At 24.5% G+C, this 22010-nt stretch overlaps 3 protein-coding genes across 3 annotated transcripts; all 3 read left to right on the top strand.

Moving 5' to 3' along the window:
• Positions 1-574: 574 nt before the first annotated feature.
• LOC128962622 (very low-density lipoprotein receptor-like) lies at positions 575-14876 on the top strand. Its single transcript, XM_054309010.1, has 12 exons — positions 575-768; positions 3821-3890; positions 4001-4050; positions 10970-11030; positions 11650-11705; positions 11815-11934; positions 12017-12353; positions 12438-12621; positions 12701-12975; positions 13081-13943; positions 14023-14566; positions 14652-14876. Exons 1-12 carry the CDS (start codon positions 726-728, stop codon positions 14800-14802), a joined length of 2754 nt encoding a protein of 917 aa, XP_054164985.1. The 5' UTR covers positions 575-725; the 3' UTR covers positions 14803-14876.
• Positions 14877-16456: 1580 nt separating this feature from the next.
• LOC128962743 (ankyrin repeat and SOCS box protein 12-like) lies at positions 16457-17354 on the top strand (the record flags this gene model as incomplete). Its single annotated transcript, XM_054309145.1, has 3 exons — positions 16457-16460; positions 16645-16791; positions 16882-17354. Coding segments are annotated over exons 1-3 (624 nt in total), but the record flags the coding sequence as incomplete, so codon positions are not given.
• A 1207-nt stretch (positions 17355-18561) lies between these two features.
• Positions 18562-21957, top strand: LOC128962031 (polycystic kidney disease 2-like 1 protein). The gene is made up of 9 exons (XM_054308349.1): positions 18562-18736; positions 18819-18932; positions 19037-19164; positions 19313-19607; positions 19697-20418; positions 20512-20633; positions 20741-20861; positions 20943-21110; positions 21206-21957. Exons 1-9 carry the CDS (start codon positions 18580-18582, stop codon positions 21635-21637), a joined length of 2259 nt encoding a protein of 752 aa, XP_054164324.1. The 5' UTR covers positions 18562-18579; the 3' UTR covers positions 21638-21957.
• Positions 21958-22010: the final 53 nt, after the last annotated feature.

Raw genomic sequence — 22010 nt, 5'->3', positions numbered from 1 at the left:
CAACAGTGATTACAATGTTTTTTGTCTATAATTTTAATGATAATAATGTTATTTATTTATTTTTTTCTGGTAAATGATATATCATATCATGATATCGTTGTGTGAAATAAATATATTTTGATATATTATTTACTTATATATGATATTCATAGACATCTAATTATTGGCAAACAAACCAAAAACAAAAAAATGTTATGACATTTACATATCATATATGATATTATATGATATTTATATATGTATTGATAAAATAAATATTAATAATTAATATATCTATGAATATATGTATGATATATCTAAAAATATTATTTGCTTAAAAAAATTAATCATAACATATAAGTTATAATTATTGATTAATTATTTATATATTATTTATATGATATCATATACAGTATATATATATATATATATATAATATGAAAACATGATTTTTAATTTAAAAAAATACACCAATTTTATTGTGTGATTGAATTTATTGCAACTAATATAATCACTTTAAATTTTATAATATAGTAATAATTATGTGTAATAATTATAATAATAGTAGTAATAATAATAATATTAAGACAATGTTTGGACATCAAGACAATTGTCAACAATCTAGTGATGATTTGAGTGACAATTATCTGCGGACTACTACTACTACTACAACAGCAACTAATCATCAAAAGTCCAGCCGATCGGCGATTGGCCACAATTGCCGACATTTATTAGCCATCAAACACATGATTATTGCAGCAATTGTCGCATCGCTTATCATCACAAACGGTAACAAAATTATTATTTTGATTAGTTATATATTGTTAATAATTAAATATTAACCAAAAAAAAATCTATTAATATTTAATTATACCCAAGTATTGTATGTTTTTAATATTATGATATATATATATATATATAATATATTCCTATAATTATAACTTATATGTATGTTTTATTAATATAATTATTTTAATATCTATATATAATAGAAATAATAGAAATTTTCTATCTATTATTATAAAACTAAAAATTAATTATTATCACAATAAAAACAAAAAACAATATATTGCAAATATTTTTGTTATAATTGTATGTGTTTTTTATTGTTGTTGAAATATTTTTGTTTGAAATGAAATTTTTACCAAAAAAAATATAAAACAATTCATTGGTATGTTTTTCATTTAACAAAAAAAACCCATATTTCATAAATAAAAAATAATATTTTTTATAAATTTATTTTTTTAACAAAAATAGAAATTATTATCAATTGATACAATGTTTTTGTTGTTGTTATTATTGTTGTAGTCTTTTATGATCCATAATTATATACAATAGTATAATAGAAACAATTATTATACAAATCTATTGAAAACAAAAAATAACTATTCAATACATTATTAATAATTGTATTATTTATTTATTTTTTTTTTGTCAAATTATCATGTAGTATAAAAATTAGTCATCAATTCAATATTTATTTATATTGCATGCCCAGTCATAATTAAATATAATTTTTATTTAATTTAATAATAATAATAATAATTGTGATAATAATTAAGATTAATTGATTTTCTTAAATAAACAGTTTTATAAATATATGATATATATATATATATATACAATAGCATATATATATTAGTTTATTTCAAATAGACTAACATTTAGAAAAAAATTTATTTGAATTACTTGAATAACTATCACTTTATAAACATATGTAATTTTTTTTGCTTATTAATAATAATATATTAACAGTGATTAATATGAAATTTATTTATTGAATTAGTAAAATAAATTTATGCATAAAAAAATTATTGCAAAAGTTTTAAGCAACTAAATAAAATAAAATAATTTTAAAAATATATAAAATTTTAATAATATCTAATTAATTAATCAATTATTTGGTTAAAATTGACGTTTGATTTTTTTTATAAAAATGCTATACTAGTTATTTCCTTTAAATTTTTTTTAATAAATTTCTAATACTTTTAGTACATAAGTAAAACATAAATAATATTTTTTTAAAGCAAATTATTATATGTACTGTATAATTAATTATCAAAATTAAAAAACATATTTTACGAAATACTAGAACATGTTATTTATTGATAATAATAATAATAATGAAAATAAATAGTAACTAACATAACATTTAATTATATGTGAAAAAAATATTATTCATATAATTTATTTTTATTTGTTATTCAATATTTTGACACAGTTTTGCAAATATATGTATACTTTTTTTATAATAATATGTGTTTATGTATGTATAAAATATGTAAAAATAAAATTTGTATATATCATTTACATGATATATTAAAAATGTTTTTATCTGTTTATTAATATTTTGTGTCAATCTATCTATTAATAGTACTGTATATATATATATACTGTATATAGTATATACCGGTATATAATTATATATATATATTTGATGTTATTTTATTTGGATAATTATTTTTCAAAAAAAAAACCATTTAGTTATAATTATTATCAATGCTTAGATCTCCCATTGAATTTTTATTTCAGATATCAAACCAAGCGTTAAAGTACTAAATTGATTGACATTTAATTAAAAATACACTTTTTTTAAAAAAAACATAGAGTATATTTGAATATATTTATACTAGCTGATTTGAATATATTTATTTTTATTTAGTTATTTAAAAAAAATAAATAAATAAATTGCATTTTTTAATACAATATATTAAAAGGAAAAAAAATACAAATTACACATTTGCAGACATTATATAAATAATAAAATATTTTTTTTTTGAAAAATGCGATGAATGAAAATTCAAAATCAAATGTTTGTGTCATTGATTTTGATGTATTTAAATGAGTACTCAAACATTCAATGTGTTTACACAATATTTATTAGAGTATATGTGATTTAATTTGATTTTTTTTATTAGAAATCTTGAAATACAAAATTGTTATTTGACTCTGAGTTTAGTTATATTTTTTTGTAGAAAAATAAAGTTTGCATTTTTATTAGATGACTGCAGAGTTAGGTTAGTTGTTATTTGCATTTGTTTGAAGTGGAAAAAAATATACGTTTTTTAGTTACAAATATATAGTTACTATATATATATATATACACGTATATATAAAAAAAAGTTATTTAAAGTTTAACAAAATGTTAACTTTTTATTATTTTAAATTATTGACTTTTTTTTAAAGTATAGCTTATATTCAATTCAATTAGCACACATTATTTACTTTATTGTAATCTATAAATATAAACTATATACGGTATATRTATATATATATATGAAAATGAAACATATTTTTTTTGTTAAATAACGTGTATTAATACTTTATCTAAAGTATTATAATAAAATAGACCCAAATGATAAAAACAATTTTATGTAACCATATATGTAAACTGCAATAAAAAAAATTTAAATTGGCTTATATTTGCTAAAATAAAATACTTATACAGTATAAATATAAAAACTCTATAGTTTTGTTGAGATCTTATATCATAATAACTAGACTAATATTAATATTAAATTTTGTTGTATTTTAAATATATACGAAAAATACAAATCTACCAACAATTTTAAATTATAGGCTGATATTTATTTTTAAAAAACAACTTTCCTTTTTAGTTACATAAAAAATATAATTAAAATTTATGTTTTCATTTTCACTGGAATGTGACAAATATATATATAAGTTATACTGTATATACTATATATATATAATAAGATTATAATCTGAAAATAGGATATAAAACTTTAATATTTATTAGGTATTAAAAATTTAATTTGAATGAAATTTAATTTAATTTAATTATTTATTTATTTTTTGTTAAATTTTTTCTTACACACAGTTTCATCTGACTGTAGTTTTCAACAATTTGAATGCCAGGATAATAGCAAATGTATACCATTTACGTGGAGGTAATGATAATTTATTTGTTATTTAATCACTTTTTTTTGACTGATTTATAATATAATATTTATGTATTTATTGTAATAAATTTTATTTTATTTATTTTTTGTCTAAATAGATGTGATGGTGACGTTGACTGTCCCGACAATTCCGATGAATTGAATTGCAGTAAGTGTTTTGGATAAATATTTTGTTTATATTTGAAATTTATATCATATTTTTCTTTTAAAAACTTCAAATAATATATATATATATATATATATTTTAAAGCATAGTTTGAATTGATTAGCAATGTTTTTTTTCACACACTCACACAAGTATTTCGCATTAAATATATATATATTTATATAAATATCAATTGAGAAATATTTTTCCTGTTTGTTTTCAATTGAACAAAAATAAGCTGTTTTTCATATTAAGTATTTATTTTATTTTTAAAAAACTTTTCTTTTAGTAGCTTATAATTTTAAAGTTTTAAATACTATATATTCGTATATATATATATATAAATTTTTTACAACAATAATAATAATACAGTAAAAATACTAGTAATTATTACAGCTATTTAAATGCTTACGTTTTTGTCTAGTATTATATTAAGCTATTAAATGGGTGCATGTAAATTATATAAACTTATAATTATAATAGGATTTTAATTGCTATTTTGTGCAAATGTTTTTCAATTTGCAAACTTTTAAAAATGTTATCTAATAATAATATTGTTTTTTAAATGTTATCTTTTTTTGATCAAATGATCAGTTGATGTAATCATTGATAGCATTTACATCAATGGGATATTCCGATTATACTTGTATTTATATATATATACCGTTCCCATTAAAATATTCACATTAAGCTTATACATAAAATAATGAATTATTTAAGTACAATAATTAATGTAGAATTTAATTGCTTTTCAATAATTATTTAAAATCTATGTTATATATTGAAAAAAAAATTTAATTATAATATAAATATATTGCATTTAATATATTTATGAATGTATTTGCCTATTATAAATTGTAAAAATTTACAATTTAATAAATACACAAAAATTATTTGAAATAATTTATAGCTAATATAATATATAATTATAATGATAACATAATTTTAATGATTTTATTTTTATAATATTAACAATAATTATATCTTAATATTTCCGATATTATAAACTGATAACCCATGACTAGACTCGTGTTTATCTAAAGAATCAATGATTTTAATTAATAAATATAACTATTATTTAAAAAAAAACATTTTTTTATTTGAATATAATAAAATTTATTCACTAAATAAATTAGACGCTTAGATATCATGTTATATATATATCATAAACACAGCGTAACTGAAAAAAATTGTTTATTTCTATATCAAAAGATACTGTAATTATATGTAAAAGAAAAAAAATTAATTACTTAATTGTATTGTTAATTATGTGTGTCAGCGACGGAATTAATAATTATTAAAAAAATAAATAAATACTGTAATTATTTATACAGTATTATATATATATATATATATACTTATAGTTATTTTTAAATAAAAAAAATCGGAAGACACTGTCTGATCTATTATTAGTATTAACTGGTATAACATATTATTAAGTTTTTTTTTGTGTGGTGGTGGTGTGATCACCATGTTTTGGCATATCATCTCATTTGCATAAAAACAATGCAAAATGTTAAAATGTTTAGTAGTAGTAGTAGTAGTAGTATAAGGAAAGTTACATCAAAACTGTATATCTCTGAATTTTCTACTTTTTTTAATGTCATTAATTTGGCAACACTTTTTGTTGTGATATTTCATTAGTTAATTTGACTTTAATTTCACAATAAAAATATATTTCTATATATATATATCGTATGATGAAATAAATAAATAAAAAAAAAGTTATAAAAAACTAATATGAAAATTACAATAATTTTCGTTACTATACACAACGATTGTCTATATAATTAAGTTAATATACAGTATATTTATATTGTATTTAATGATAAAGTAATTGTAGACTTTGTCGGATGTTTTTTATATTTAAATTGATCCGACACACACACACATACATACATATATATATATATATATACAACACCTCCTATTTCATTGCCTAATTGGTATCTAATATATCAGGCGATGGTTTGGCGCATCAGAGACAGTATTATCAAACATGTATGTAGTAGTGTCTGAAACTGATGCCAACTATTTTTGGATATCACTTTACAGAAACATTTTTTTTATTATTATATGTCTGGTCTTTATGAACATACTGGTGCTTAACATTATTATTATTATTATTACATTTCCGCAATAATAATAATCCTAAGTATTTATTTATAATGTTTATAATTTGTTATGATTTTTTTTGGAGGTGAAAATTTAAATAAACAGTATCAGACAAATTTGTAATATATATTATATACACATATTTTTTTGGTCTTAAACAAACATTATTATCCAAAAATTTATTATTTAATATGTGATATATGATAATAAATAATTAAAATTTTATTTATACAGCACTTGCAAACGATTGCTATTGATATATACATATGATGTATATATTAAATAAATGATTATTTGACTAAATATTTGTTTATTTTTCTACTTTATATTATTAGATAATAGACGATAATTCATTAATTTTATTATAATTATATATATATATAATATTTTATATTATAGCTAAAATTTATTTATTTTTAAAAATGTATAATTACAGTGCAAATCACTTGATAAGATAATAATGTTCATGAAATAATTCATGAATTTAATAAAAACTATTTTTTGAGACAAAATAAATGCCATTTTATTTTTTTAAATATTTTGTGGTTTTTTTGAGATAAAATTATTTTAACAAATTCAATGTCAGAGGTTTTTGGCCTTTTTATTATTTAATGGATATAACAACATGAAAATTGCCGCAAAAATAATCGATATTAATATGATTATGGTTTTTGAAATATATATATATATAGTATATGTATTTAACTTTAAAAAGTCAAACAATTTATCTTCAAAAATACAAAATACAATATTCTATAATTGGTTTTTCAATTTATCTTAATATACAGTATGTTGTTATTTATATGTTTGGTTTACTTTTAGTTATATTTTTTTCGATACAATTATCGATTTTTTGTGTGCAAAAACTTAGACTAGAAATATGTTTACTAAAAAACAGTGTACAGTATATACAATATATTATAATTATACGGTCACATTGTGTCACACAATAGATTTATTCAAGTATTATTATTATTATTATTTATCTTCCTTAGCATAGTTAGCACCGGTAGCTAAAACCAAATATTGATGATCGGGCGGGTGTTTAGGAAAGTGCTGCACACAAAAAAAAAGTCAAGTGTTTAGTTCAATAACCGATTTTTCTCCTATTATAGTATACCATACTGTAGTATACTATCTATAATATAGTATATGAAATACATTTTATATACAATATATACTTCACTATACTATACTATAATATAGAGTGTATATCGCAAACAACCGTTTTGTTTGCAACCGTATAAAACTCTCTCTCTCTCTCTCTCTCTCTCTCTCTCTACAGTTATATAGAAATATTTATTGATTTTCATCACAAATACGACTTTCCAATTGATTTTTCAACTGTTTTAGACATTACTCTCACTTTCTACCCATTAATGTACTGTATATGTGCTCAGACCTGTACTATCGGCAATAGTCTATCGCAGCAGCAGTTAGTACCAGTGCTGAGCTGAGCGCCTGCCAATATCATACACCCCTTATATGTGCGGCAAATGTTACAAAATTGATGCCCAGGATGATACAATTTATATAATAATAACAAATTTATATAAACTATAGTATATATTTATTATATAAATTTATATATAGTGTGAGAGGAAAGGTATGCATTATTAGGTGCAGCACACACACACACACACACACACACACACAACTTTTAAGTTAATAAATAGCACCAAATAAAACAGCATTTTATTGGCAATATTTATTGTCTAATAAAATATGTATGTTATATGTTATATGTTGTCTCGTTTTATTAGATAATTGTGCCATAAATTGTCTACAATATTGTTTGTATGTATGTGTACAGCCTTGACATTGCTTGAAATTTTATTGCCAATAATAAATTATCATTTGTAAATCATTTATAATTTTATAATAGCAAAATAAAAGCATAAATCATACAATGGTTTTTATTTGATTTTGTAAAACATTTATTATATTATAGAATACATTAACTCTAGTATATAAAAATTATTAAATTAAAATCTATAAATTGTATTTGATATTAGAAATTAGTGATAAAACTAAAATATTTATTAAGTCGTTAGTGTTATGGGGTGTTATGTAATATTGTGTGTGTATATGTATGTACAGTATGTGTGGCTAAATAAATTCAATTAAGGATTTAATTTTATTTCATACAATAATTTACATCTAATTTTAAATTAAAATTATTATTCATGCATATGGTATGTGAAATGTTGTTGATTTGTATTAAAGATATCATACATAATATGATTTCATTATACAGTATTGATATTGCCTTGAATTGAATTATTAAATATAAATATTCACAATTTTTTTTAAATAAGAGATTTCATGAAATTCAATTTTATAGTGTAGTTTAATAATCGTAAAATTTTTTTCTAACTATAAGTTATGTACAATATTGTTAATCACATGAATTTAAGTATTAAATTACATTTTTTAAATATATATTTTGTTGTTGAAAGGAAATTATTGATTAGGAAAAAAATATATACATATATTTTTATTTATATATAAAAAAATATTGTTTATTCACATCCAATTTTCTATCAATTTTCAATCAACTATATGTTTGTTTGTTTGTTAAGTTTTGTTGATTATGAAAATGTCGATTTTTGCTGAATTTATATTTTGGAAAAAAATAAAAATATTAATACGTGACAATTTTATTTATAATAAATATATATTTTTTTCTATATATATATATATATATATATATATATATATATCTAAAATAACATTAATATAAATTTATATTAATGTTATTTTAGATATTTTGTTGTTGAATAGCGTTATATAATCACAAAAGTTATTAAAGTTGATGGAAATCTTTTTTTTAGTAACTTTGTGTTTATAATATTTATCAAATAAATTGTCAATAAAATTATAATTTACTAAATGTTATTTTCCTATAATATTAACAAAATGTGACAAAATAGTATATATTTGAATTAAAATAACTTGTATTACAGTTAAAATTGATTTTGATTTGATTTTTTTGAAAACTTATTATTGAAAATTTATAGAGAATTTGGTTTATTTCACTTTTTTCATTATTATTTAATATTTATTATTCAAATGAAAAACATACGAATATTCTAACAAAAAACAACTTTTATTTTTATTTTCATTTATTACTGTAATATGTTTACTATGTTTTGTTATTTAGTGATACAAATAATATGATAATAAAAGTATTATTTTTACTATTATTGCTATTATGAATATTATTATTATAATTATGTTTGTCATATGAAATGTACTGTTTATTATTATTATAGTATATATAATATTTGAATAGATATTGTGTGATATTTTTTGTATGGGTTGTTGTTAACTAAAGTTTGTTAACATTCAAGTGTGTGTGTGTGTGTGTGTGTGTGTGTGTGTGTGTGTGTAGGTGTCGGGTATATGATTAAAAAAGCACCTGTAGGTTGATTTATTTTAGCATATCGTGAGAGTGATAAACGTATAAAATTGAAAAATATGTTGTTTTGTTTTCATTTATTATTATTATTTTGTCAAAAACTAAATACTGAATATACATATAATAATCAATACTGACTTTTCAATTATTATTATTATTTATGAATTTGTTTTATCTATTGTACAAAATAAAACAATTGCAAATCAAATTGTTAATTAATTATTTTAAAATAATTTTTAAAATAAAAAATATTTCTAAATAAAACACATAGTATATATATAAACTACATATATATATACTGTATATAAAAGTTTAACTTTTTTTGTTGTTGGAAAAATGATTAATTATAATTATATTTGATTACTTTAAGTAACATGAAATTCATGAAATTTGTTTATTTTTATTGATTTATTAAAGGGTTGTTTTAGGTTATTAAAAAAATATATATATATATAGTATAATACAGTAAATAAAATAATAATAATAATAATGAGTTTAAATTATTTATCATAATTATACAGTATATATACAATGTATACCTAAAATAATAATTATCATCTCTTATTTTGTTGAATATTATAATCCTATTTTAATTACATATTTTTCTAACTCTTTTTATCATAAAATTTGTTTAATAATAATAATCATAATAATAAGTTCATTCAATAGATTTTTGTATTATATATAGTACATTATATTTAACATTAAATAATAAAATAAAATTTTAAGTTAATTTCATTACGAGTTTACTAATAATAGTATTCAAAAATAGTAAAAATAAAATGTTTTCAACTGATAAAAATAAATAAATAAATTTTGACAGCAATTATATTTTATTTTTCATAACTTTGCAAATAATTAATCAATTAGTGAGTAAATGATTTTATTTATAATCGTATTTTATACTAAATTTTCGTTTAATTATAATTTGAATGAAAGTTTAACGAAACATGAAGTTTTAACTGGTTTTGAGATAAAATAATTAATTACAAGAGTTTGTCATTTATTTTGTTTGTTTTTCAAACAAAACCAACAAAAAAAATATTTAAAAAAATAAAAGACTATATATTTTTGTGTCGTTTGCAAACATTCAATAATTTATAGTTTTATTAATTAATTAATTTTTATTTTTTTTTACAAATATCGTATACATAAATCATACTAATAATTGTTGTTTTTTATAAATATTTTTGTATTCACATTATTATTATTATTTGAATTTGATTTGTATTATATAATCAATTCAATTTCCGATTTTTTTAATGTATATTTTAATAATATACTGTATTTTAATTTATATATTCAATTTTTAAAAAATTTACTAAATATATAATAAAAAAAATATTAAATCTAATAATTAATTTTAATTAATTAATTAATTAATAGCTGTCAAGTTGTGCACTCAAAATGAATTCAAGTGTCAAAACGGAAAATGTTTGCCTCATAAGTAAGTTATCGTATGATTTATCATTTTATATATATATATTTATAATAATAAATACATATTTCAAAGTTTTTTTTTGTTGTTGAAAGATTATATCGTTTTTATTTTAATAAAAAAAACAAGAAAAAAATTTAATACTATTAAATATACAGTATATATATACTTAATATTTGTTGAAAATTTGTTTGCACGCAATCCCTCCATCCAATCATTTAGTACAACAATTTAGTTGTTTTTTTTAATTTTCAATTTTATAAGTATTTACTTTTTATTTTTCATTTCAAATCAAATTTACTACAAAATAACTACTGAAGTCATTACAATTTAGAAAATAATTAATCAATTAAACACACATTTTAATGCTACGATTATTATTATTATTATAAAATAAAAGTTTAATTGGATTTTTTTATTTATTTATTTAACAATTAGTCCCAATTTGATTCAGTCATTATTATAATAGCTATTGTTTTTTTGTAACTACAATACAATAAAAATCCAGATTTTATTTTTCTAATAGTTATTCAAATTGTTATTTAATTTTTTTTATTAAACAAAATTTACGACATAATTACAAATTAACTGTAATTTTTTAATTTTCAAACTAATTATTATTTTTCAGATGGATTTGTGATAATGAAGACGATTGCGGCGACAGAAGTGACGAATTAAATTGCGGTAATTATTAAAGATATTTATTTTTATTTGTTTTTTAAAAAAAATATTAATCATTTAAAACAATTTATTTATGAAAATTATCTCAATTTGATAATAATAATAATAATAGCCACCCAAACATGCACTGATGATCAGTTCAAATGTGTGGCCACCAATAATTGTATACCCGGCGAGTGGGTGTGCGACGACACCGAGGACTGTACCGATGGATCCGATGAGAAACAGTGCAGTTAGTAGTCAATGATTTTTACTTAAATCTCATTTTATTTTTTATTAAATTTAATTATTTATAACACACTCTTACCTCACAGAAACCAATTTGGTGTCGTGTCGTCAAAACGAGTTTACCTGCGATAACGGCAAATGTCTGATCAATCGATGGGTTTGCGATGGAGAGGACGACTGCGGCGACAAATCGGATGAATCGCAGCATCTGTGCGCCAACAAGACATGCGGATCCGATATGTTTACCTGCAATTCGGGTAAATGTATTCCCGATCGTTGGAAATGTGACGGCGACCGGGACTGTCCCGACAGTGATGATGAACGCGGCTGTCGACTATTGGACAGATTGGCCAATGAGACCATTTGTGGGCCGTCGGACTTTCAGTGTTTCAATGGTCACGAGTGTATAAGCAGTCGCTGGAGGTATTGAATCGTAACGATTGATTTGTAATGTGATATCAATACTATACTAAATTATTTTGTTGTCTATTGTTTTGTTTTCGTTAGGTGTGACCGAAGTAAGGATTGTACCGACGGTTCCGATGAAGTTAACTGTACCTATATTTGTCGTGCCGACCAATTTATGTGCAACAATGGTAACTGTATACCCGAACAAATGCTATGTAACGGCGAACAGGAGTGTGCCGACGGTTCAGACGAGAACAACTGTCCTGAAAAGACTGACCACACGGTAATTGTTTAGTTAATTTATGGGATAAAAAATATATAATATCTATAAAATACTTATCTCTTTTCTCTTAACCAAACAGTCGGACTCAACCAATACGACAGATCTTTGCAAGCCGTCTGAATACCGATGCGTTTCCACCAATCCATTGAAATGTATAGAGTTGTCCAAAGTGTGCGACGGTATCAACGATTGCGACGATTGGTCCGATGAGCCGCCAAACTGTAAGCTCAATGAATGTCTGGGCAAACATCACTGTTCACAGAACTGTGTCGACGACTTATCCGGCTATCATTGCGAATGCAAAAAGGGTTACCGTTTGGGATCCGATAACAAGACATGTGATAATATTGACGAGTGAGCTATCATTTTAGTAGTAAAACTTATGTTAAAATTATTTATTTATTTATTTTTGTTACTAATTATCTGTTTGTTTATTTGATTGATTTGATCGATCAACAGATGTGCCGAACAGTATGGTCTGTGTTCGGGTCACATGTGTTTCGACCAAAAAGGTCACTACAAATGCCAGTGTTTCGATGGCTATGAGGTCAAAGATCATCGATTTTGTAAGATTAAAGGCGAAGAGAAACCTTTGCTCGTGTTTGCCAATCGTCACGATATACGGACACTGGATATATCGCACAAACACAAACACCAACACTATTTGCAACTGTATGCGGGTCTGGCGTCGACTATTGGCATTGATTACAGCATTAAAGATAATTACATCATCTGGAGTGATGTGACCAACGAAAAGCTGTTTATAGCACCGCTGAACAACAGCCACAAGACATTCAATGGTCTGACCGAACCGACAGAACTGATTGAAAACAAAGGAGTGGTCGACGCGTTGGCTGTCGATTGGATTCATCGACTTGTCTATTGGACGGATACGTCCAAAGATCACATAGAAGTGGCCAATATATCGGATCCGAATTCAAGAGCTGTAATTATCAGCGATAGCTTAGAAGAGCCGAGAGGTATAGCCGTCAATGTGTTGGAGTCGTGGATTGTTTGGACCGATTGGGGTTCGCGGCCAAGGATTGAGAGGGCCCTACAGGACGGTAGTAATCGCAAGACACTCGTCGACCGTAATATTATTTGGCCAAATGGTGTGACCATTGATTTGATTACCAAACAGATCTACTGGTTGGACGCTAAGATGAACACTATTAACTCAGTTAACTTTGACGGAAGTAGTCGGCGACAAATATTACACTCACCAGACTTTATCAGACATCCATTTTCGTTGGACATCTTTGAGGACAACATTTATTGGACAGACTGGGAATTGGAGTCCGTATTGGCCACCAATAAATTTGGTAAACATTTTACCAGTAGTTACTTATTAATATAATTATCGTATAATTATTGTGTTATTTTGTTGTCATTTATCATTAGGTATTGATAATCACAAAGTGGACACATTAGTCGGCGGTGTATTCTCCGTAATGGACATCTCCATTGTCCACTCGTACAAGAAACCGCATTCAAACGATCGGTGCGCTGATCATCGCTGTTCTCATCTGTGTTTGCCAACCGGTCGCCAATCTTATCGATGTGTTTGTCCGACAGCGATGCAACTAAAAGATAATCAAACGTGTGAACCAATTGATAGTTCAACGGCACAATCGGTTATTGATTCGGCGATTCAAACATCGACCGGCACTAACTCTTTGGTGCCTCCAGTGGTGACAACCAAGTCGTCGTCCTCGTCGGTCACTACGGAATCAATAGAAGATATTGAACTAATGAAATCACACAACAAGAATAAGATAAAACACTATAAAGAAAATCACAAGAATCACACCACCGATGATAAGGACTATCCGGCAATTGTTGACGAATCCGATGGCAAACTGGCTATCATTATCACTGTTATATTGTTGTGTGTTTTGTTGTTTATAGCGGCCACAACTCTAATGATTTATCGCAGATATCAACGGTAATTGTATTTTAAATATATTAAATTTAAAAGAGATTATAAATAATTATATTTTTAAAATTATTATTATTATTACTTTTAATAGCCGTAGCATAACGTCAATGAATTTCGATAATCCTGTTTACCGGAAGACCACCGAAGATCAGTTTGCTCTTGAAAAGAGTGACGACTCTTTATCATCATATCCATCGAGTCTGGAACCGTTGACAAGTCCCGGAACTAATGAATTTGTTTGAATCAATCAATTCATATATCTATATATGTTTTGTTTTTGTTTAGTCAATCAATCAATTTTGTTGATAACTACTACTACTACAGTATAGACTACTACTGTATCTAAATATTTGTTAAGAGTTTAAATTGTTATTGAATTTTAATTTAAATAATTTATAATTTTTTTTATTATAATAATTTAGGTTTATTTTAATTACAATTAATTGTATATTATTGTTTGTTAATTAGTTTTTTAATTTTTTGAATTGATTTTTATATTATATATATATATATAATTTTAAATTTAGTATGAATTATTTTTATTTATAATATAATTTTTTATACATACTATTTTTTTAGAGATTATTGAATTATATATATTATGCTAATTTAATTTGCAATTTAATTATATTATATATATATATATTGTATTATAAATTATAGATTATGTTTAATTTATAAATACTATAATATTATAATCAAATGTTAATAACGAAAACACAATTGAGTTTATGACAAGATTTTCAACAACAAAAAGTTTTTTATCTTAAAAAAAATATGAATTAATTGTTTGCAAAATTAAGATACAAAATAATTATCAATTATTATAACTAATTTAAACCTAATATTTATATTAAAAAAATATTTATAGTTTGTAAATAGTGTTTAAAAAACTATTGAATCTCAATTTATATAAATATAAAAATATTTGAGCAAAACTTTATTTATTTATCATTTGTATATTTAATACAAACAAAAAAAACAATTTTGAAATTTTGACTATTAATCTCAGATTTATGAGAAAAAATAAAATTTTTTTAGACATTTGTTAATTACGACAACAAATTTAACGACTATTTAAGTCTTAAAAAATATTAATACAGTTATTATCAATGAATACATTTGCAAATAGTTTTAGTCATTTATTGTAAAATATATGTTTTAGTTAAATATTATTATTATTATTATTATTACAATTATTAGCTTAAATAATGATATTAGAAATTTATGTAATAGTTATATTTATTATTATTATTATTGATAATAATTTTATTATCTAAAAACTATTAAAAATATTACATTTGTAATTAAATTATTAAAATTTAATAATAAAAAAATATTATGTTAAATAATTTGTTTGTCATTCTAATAATTTTTAAATAATTTTGTTTATCAATTGGTTTATACTATTCTATCATATTTTTTAATTACAATTTTTTATCAAAAAATAAATAGTTATATAATTATTGAAACATATTTTATTCAAAAAAAAAAATTTGATAAAATAAATTTTTTCATCACAAACTTGACATCTATTTGTATCTAATTATTCTTATTGACTGTCAAATTGATAATATGTTTATTATAACATTTGTTTTATTTTAAAAATTTTAAAACATTTTTATTTACAGCAAAAAAAATATCTAAAAATAGATAATCAGCCAAAACACGACTTAACCAAAACCATACTAACAACTAACCCATACTATGACATAACGTAATAATAATAATATTAATAGTAATATACTATCAGTTTTAGTGTGTTTAGACTACACCCTAACTTTGCATATCATATCATATCATATACAGTATAATAATAATAATAGTTTGCAACAGTTTAGTTGAAAATTGGTTTTTATTTTGTTTAATTAATTATTAAAATTAACAACTCATATGATGAGTAACTCATTAGATAAAATGTTATATAAAATATATAAATGTTAAAAAAATGACAAAATCAATATCATTGAAAAAATCATTTGTGTTTGACATACAACTGGCTATAATTGACAATAATTTGTCGCAATTGACACAACTATTATTGACTGTCAATAAAATTGACTTAAATTGTATAACATTTATAGGAAAGTCAAGTCCGCTAAGTTTGGCCGTCAGTCATGGTTTGATTGATTGTGTGCGCCTACTGTTGAATGCGGGTTCCGATCCCAACCGACTGTCCACCGATAGTATCGGTCGAAATGAGACACCCTTGTGCTCTGTTGTCCGGTTAGGTACGGTTTTTTGTGATAGAAAATAAATAATATTTTAAATATATTCATATTTTTAAATAACTTTTTTTATATAATATTTCAAACATAAAGGAAAGTTAGATCTATTAAATATTTTGCTCGACTGTCCCGACATTGACGTCAATGTAACCGATTTTTTTGGTCAAACCCCGGTATGGCTGGCCGTTCGCGAGCGACGACCATATTTTGTTGACCAACTCATACGACATCAGAGTTTTTCGATGAATTGCCAGAGTTTTCTCAAACGAGATACAAATCCGTTGTATTTATCAGCAAAATATATAAATCAGGGAAGAGTTGACTGTTTTAAGACATTGTTGAACATTGGGTTTGTTGTCGACGAAGATGTGTTGCGTTTGGCATCAAAATGTAATGACCAGACGGTTCAGGTGATGGTTAAAAACTGTTCAAATATTAATTGTCAATTGACTGGACATCGAGTAGCAGTAGTAGTGCCGACATTGAAACAGTTGTGTCGATCAAAAATACGTGATATTTATCTAACGATTACTAGTAGTAAACCAATAAATTTTGATAATTTACAAAATATTTTTACAAATTTGCCCAAAAGTTTATTAAATTTTTTATATGATTTATCATTAAACTAATAAATAATATTATTTTTTTTAATTGATGTAAATTTATTTCTATATTTTAGTAATTATTGTAAAATCTTTTATTAGTTGTGTTTATTTATTTACTTATTATTTAATATAGATTAGTTATATTAGTAAATAAATATTATGTTTTTATTTTTTTAAGTTTCAAAAATGTCAATTACAATATATATTATATTAATTGAGTTAAATATGAGTTAATATTAGTTAGTAGTTTAGTTTATTTTTGACTTTGAGATAATATTTTTTATTCATAAAAAAATTCTGGATATATGAATATCAATAAAATCAAACAAATATATATATATATATATTTATAACGTTATAAACAACTAACTATTACGTAAAATACATCTAATTATTTATTAATTTTAATCAAACAAATATACGTACATTTATTAAATATATATACATTATATGTAGTAAAACCATTAGTTTAAGTGTGTTTTGTATATCAATTAATGCATTGGGAAAAAATTTATAAACATATTTTAATAATTAATAAACAAAATAATAATAATAATAATAAACTTATGTCTCTAATAGCAACTCTTTTTTTTAACCATAACTTTATGGTAGAGATATTTATTGTACACAACAACAACATTATTATAATAATAGCCGAATAAATAAATATATATGTTTTTTCATAATAAATAATAATGATATTTAACAAAAATTTCATTAATATTGAATACGAAAATCACAAAAATAAAAAAACTTAGAGCTCATACATACTTGTACTGTATGTATGATAAATACATGAATAAAAAATTAAACATATATAATATATACTGTAATATGTACTGGATGGTTAACCATGCATCTATACCAATATATTATTGTTAAAAGGCATACCATAACTATTAAAAATATATATATCATCAGTGCTGGACTATCGGTCGTATAGTAAAGACACACATATATATATAGCTAAACAGAATATTCTGTAAATTATTATTGAATAAAATAATTATTATTTTTTTTCATTTAATAGTTTAAGATTTTTTAGTTTATTTTTTAATTTTGTGATTTAGTAATATACTAATACTACTACTACTACTACTTATAATAATAATAATAATAAGTTTTATTTATTTCTAAAATTAGTTGTCAGTTATTATTTTTTTCAAAAAAAAACATATAAAAAACAATGAGTAACCCTATCTGGTCGGTCAGCACTGATAATAACAATCTGTCCCTCAAAGGTATCAACAAAAAAAAGATGGATCCGGAGGTCTACTCCGTAACATCCGATGATATGATCGATGGCAACAACTATTGGAATCGCTTTCAGAAGACATTTGGAGGTATTTTCATTTTTTTAAAAAAATATAATGAAAATCAATACAAAATAAAAAATTTTATTCAATATTTTTTTTGTGTGTACAGTATTTTGGTTGACAAAACAAATTTTGCCCAAAGATGCCGATAAGGGAAGCATTATTAAGACTACGCTCCGGGAGCTATTGATTTACGTAGCCTTCCTAACAACCATAACCTATAGTAAGTGACAAATTGTTTTCAAAAAAAAAAAATTCAAACCAAAAATAAAAACATTAAATTAAATATTTTTTAAAAATAAATAAAAATTGTCCCATAAATTATAGTAACTTTTTCGATGATGAACCCGACAATGTACTATCAGACCAAAATCATGAGTGACCTGTTCCTCGATAGGGCCGACAGCAGTGGCGTAACATTCAGGTCGGCCTCACAGATGGATGACTTCTGGAAAGTAATTATAAGTCTATTATTTTTAACACAAAATATAATACAATATACTTATAATCTTTAATAATATATGGCTAAACCATAGTTGGTAACCCCCACTAAACCCCCACTAAGTTATTGTTAATTATGTGTGTGTTACTAATACCTACCAGTTCGCTGAGGGACCACTAATGGACGGCCTGTATTGGGAACGTTGGTATAATAACGACTCGTTGATTACGAAAAATTCAGTTTTGTATGAAAACTATTTGCTGGGATCGCCTCGATTGAGACAATTGAAAGTCAAAAACGACTCGTGCGAAGTGCACCGGGACTTTCAGCGGGCAATCTTTACGTGCTATAACTTCTATGCCCAGGTATTCGAGGACAGGGAGGCTAGTGGTGGCAAAAACGATAGTAGTTTCCAGTGGCAAGAGATCAAGTCGTTTGCAAAGAACGATGTTTGGGGTCAGTAATTGAAAGATAAAAACAAAACAAATATATAATTAAGAAAAAACAATTAAATTAATCATTACTTTTCTCGTGGAAATGGACAGGTATTTTGGGCACCTATTCGGGTGAAGGCGGCTATATTGTCGATCTGACACTCAACAAGAGTGTGGCCGCCGCCAAAATTAAGGATTTGAAAAAAAATCTCTGGATCGATAGGGGTACCCGAGCCATATTCATCGACTTTACCACCTATAACCCGAACATCAACCTGTATGTGGTAACCAAACTGATTGCCGAATTTCCTGCCACCGGCGGTATGCTGACTTCGTGGCAATTTCGTACACTAAACCTGTTGGAAAACTCGTCGGACGCACCGATAGCACTCTACATGTGCTTTACATTGTTTGTCATGTTTATCATCTACTATATCATTGAAGAGTTGGTCGAAATCAAGACAATGGGTTTTTGGCCGTACTTTACGAGTTCCGGTTGGAATCTGTTGGACATCTTTACGATACTTATATCATCGTTATTGGTATTCTTCCTGTTCTATCGTAAGTATGTCATCAATAAGATCTTCGACGAAGCAGACACTGACAACAACGACAACAACGAGTCATCGGCCGACGGCGAGACACAGACACCGATGCAGAACAGTTCGTCGGCCGCCCTCCAGATCGAGACCTACCAGTTCGATACATTGGGTTTCTGGTCGGCACAGTTCAGCAATATGTTGGCCGTACTGTCGTTTATAGCTTGGGTCAAACTATTCAAATATATTAGCTTTAATAAGACAATGTCACAGTTAACCTCTACTTTAAGCCGGGTATTCAATTTGATTCATACAATCAAATATCATATCAGACACTGAATTATCACTAATTATCTGTTTTTTTGTTGTTTTAATTTTGGCTACCAGTGCGCCAAAGATGTGGCCGGTTTCGGTGTCATGTTTTTCATCGTATTCTTTGCATTTGCACAGTTGGGTTATCTATTGTTTGGCACTCAAGTAAAAGATTACAGCAGTTTCGGTAAATCAGTGTAAGTAATAAATCACTGATTCTTACTGTAATTTTAACAAATTTTATGTTAATTTTATTGTTAATTAAAAAAAACTCAATATTCAAATGATATATCAAAAATATCAGGTTTACACTATTGAGACTGATTTTGGGTGACTTTGACTTCCAGGCCCTGGAGGCGGCCAATCGTGTATTGGGACCCATATTCTTCTTGAGCTACATATTCTTTGTGTTCTTCGTGCTGATGGTCTGAAAGCCGTTTGACTAAAAAAAATTAATAAATTGAAATTAATATAAAAAATTATTAATTAATTACTTATTTATACAGAACATGTTTTTGGCCATAATTAACGACACGTACGCCGAGGTCAAGGCCGAGATCGGCAACGACGAAGAGTTTGCAGTAATGGACTATTTCAAGAACATCTCCAACCAGATTATGACCAAATTGGGCGCTCAGAAGGAACAGATCGAAGGCATACAACAGGCCATCAAAGTAATCAATTTCATCCATCTATCCATTCATTCATTCATTCATTAGATTAGATGCACTGATATTTATCCATAAAATCTTTTGGTCGATATTATTAGGATTCAGGACTTAACGGCTCGAAAACGGTTAGCTTTGCGTCCGTCCGATTGAAACTCAAGGAACGTGGTCTGAGTGACCAGGAAATCGAAATGCTGTTCTCCAAGTATGACTGCGACCAGAATCGGGAACTCGACGAACAAGAATTGCAGAAAATGTTTGCCGATTTGGAGGGCAAGAAAAGTGAGATCGAGAAAGAGATTGCCGAAAACGAAAACAAACGGCCGGAAAGCGCTCGCAGTATGTATCGGTTCGCTGGCGGCGGCGGCGGCGGTGCCGACGTCAGCAAACTGACCAAACGGGTCGACCGTATGGAGTACACGTTGACGGTTATCTCGTCCCGTATTGACTCGGTGTTGGGCGGAAAGGTATTGTTGGCGCCACAGCCGGACAAGAATCGGGTCGATGAGGAAGACCTGGAGGACAGACCCTAAATAAAATCAATAACATTATGGATAATAACTTATTAATTAAAAAATGAAAAATAGCTTCTGCTTTAGATTAGATTAATTGCCGAAAAAAATAAATTATAAATTAATATTATTTTAGATTTTAGTTTTAATCTCAAAAAACAAATTATACGCTTTAAGACATGCTTAACGCTAATCAACAACAAAAATAATAATCACTAAACTTAGCATGCTTATTTTATTTAAAAAATATCCAGGGTCCTATTAATCAATTTCACACCACTAATAATAATGTTATAATAATGAAAATATTTTTTTTTGTTAATAAATAGTACAAAGCAATTCAGGTGATAATGTAATTATTATTATTAATTAGAAAATAATAATTTTTCATTAA

This window comes from Oppia nitens, unplaced genomic scaffold (assembly GCF_028296485.1).
Source record: "Oppia nitens isolate AA-2021 unplaced genomic scaffold, nextdenovo-longstitch-racon4-pilon3 scaffold6_pilon_pilon_pilon, whole genome shotgun sequence".
Lineage (NCBI taxonomy): Eukaryota > Metazoa > Arthropoda > Arachnida > Sarcoptiformes > Oppiidae > Oppia > Oppia nitens.
The sequence above is the reverse complement of the archived record's forward strand: the minus strand, read 5'-3'. Positions and strand labels throughout refer to the sequence as shown.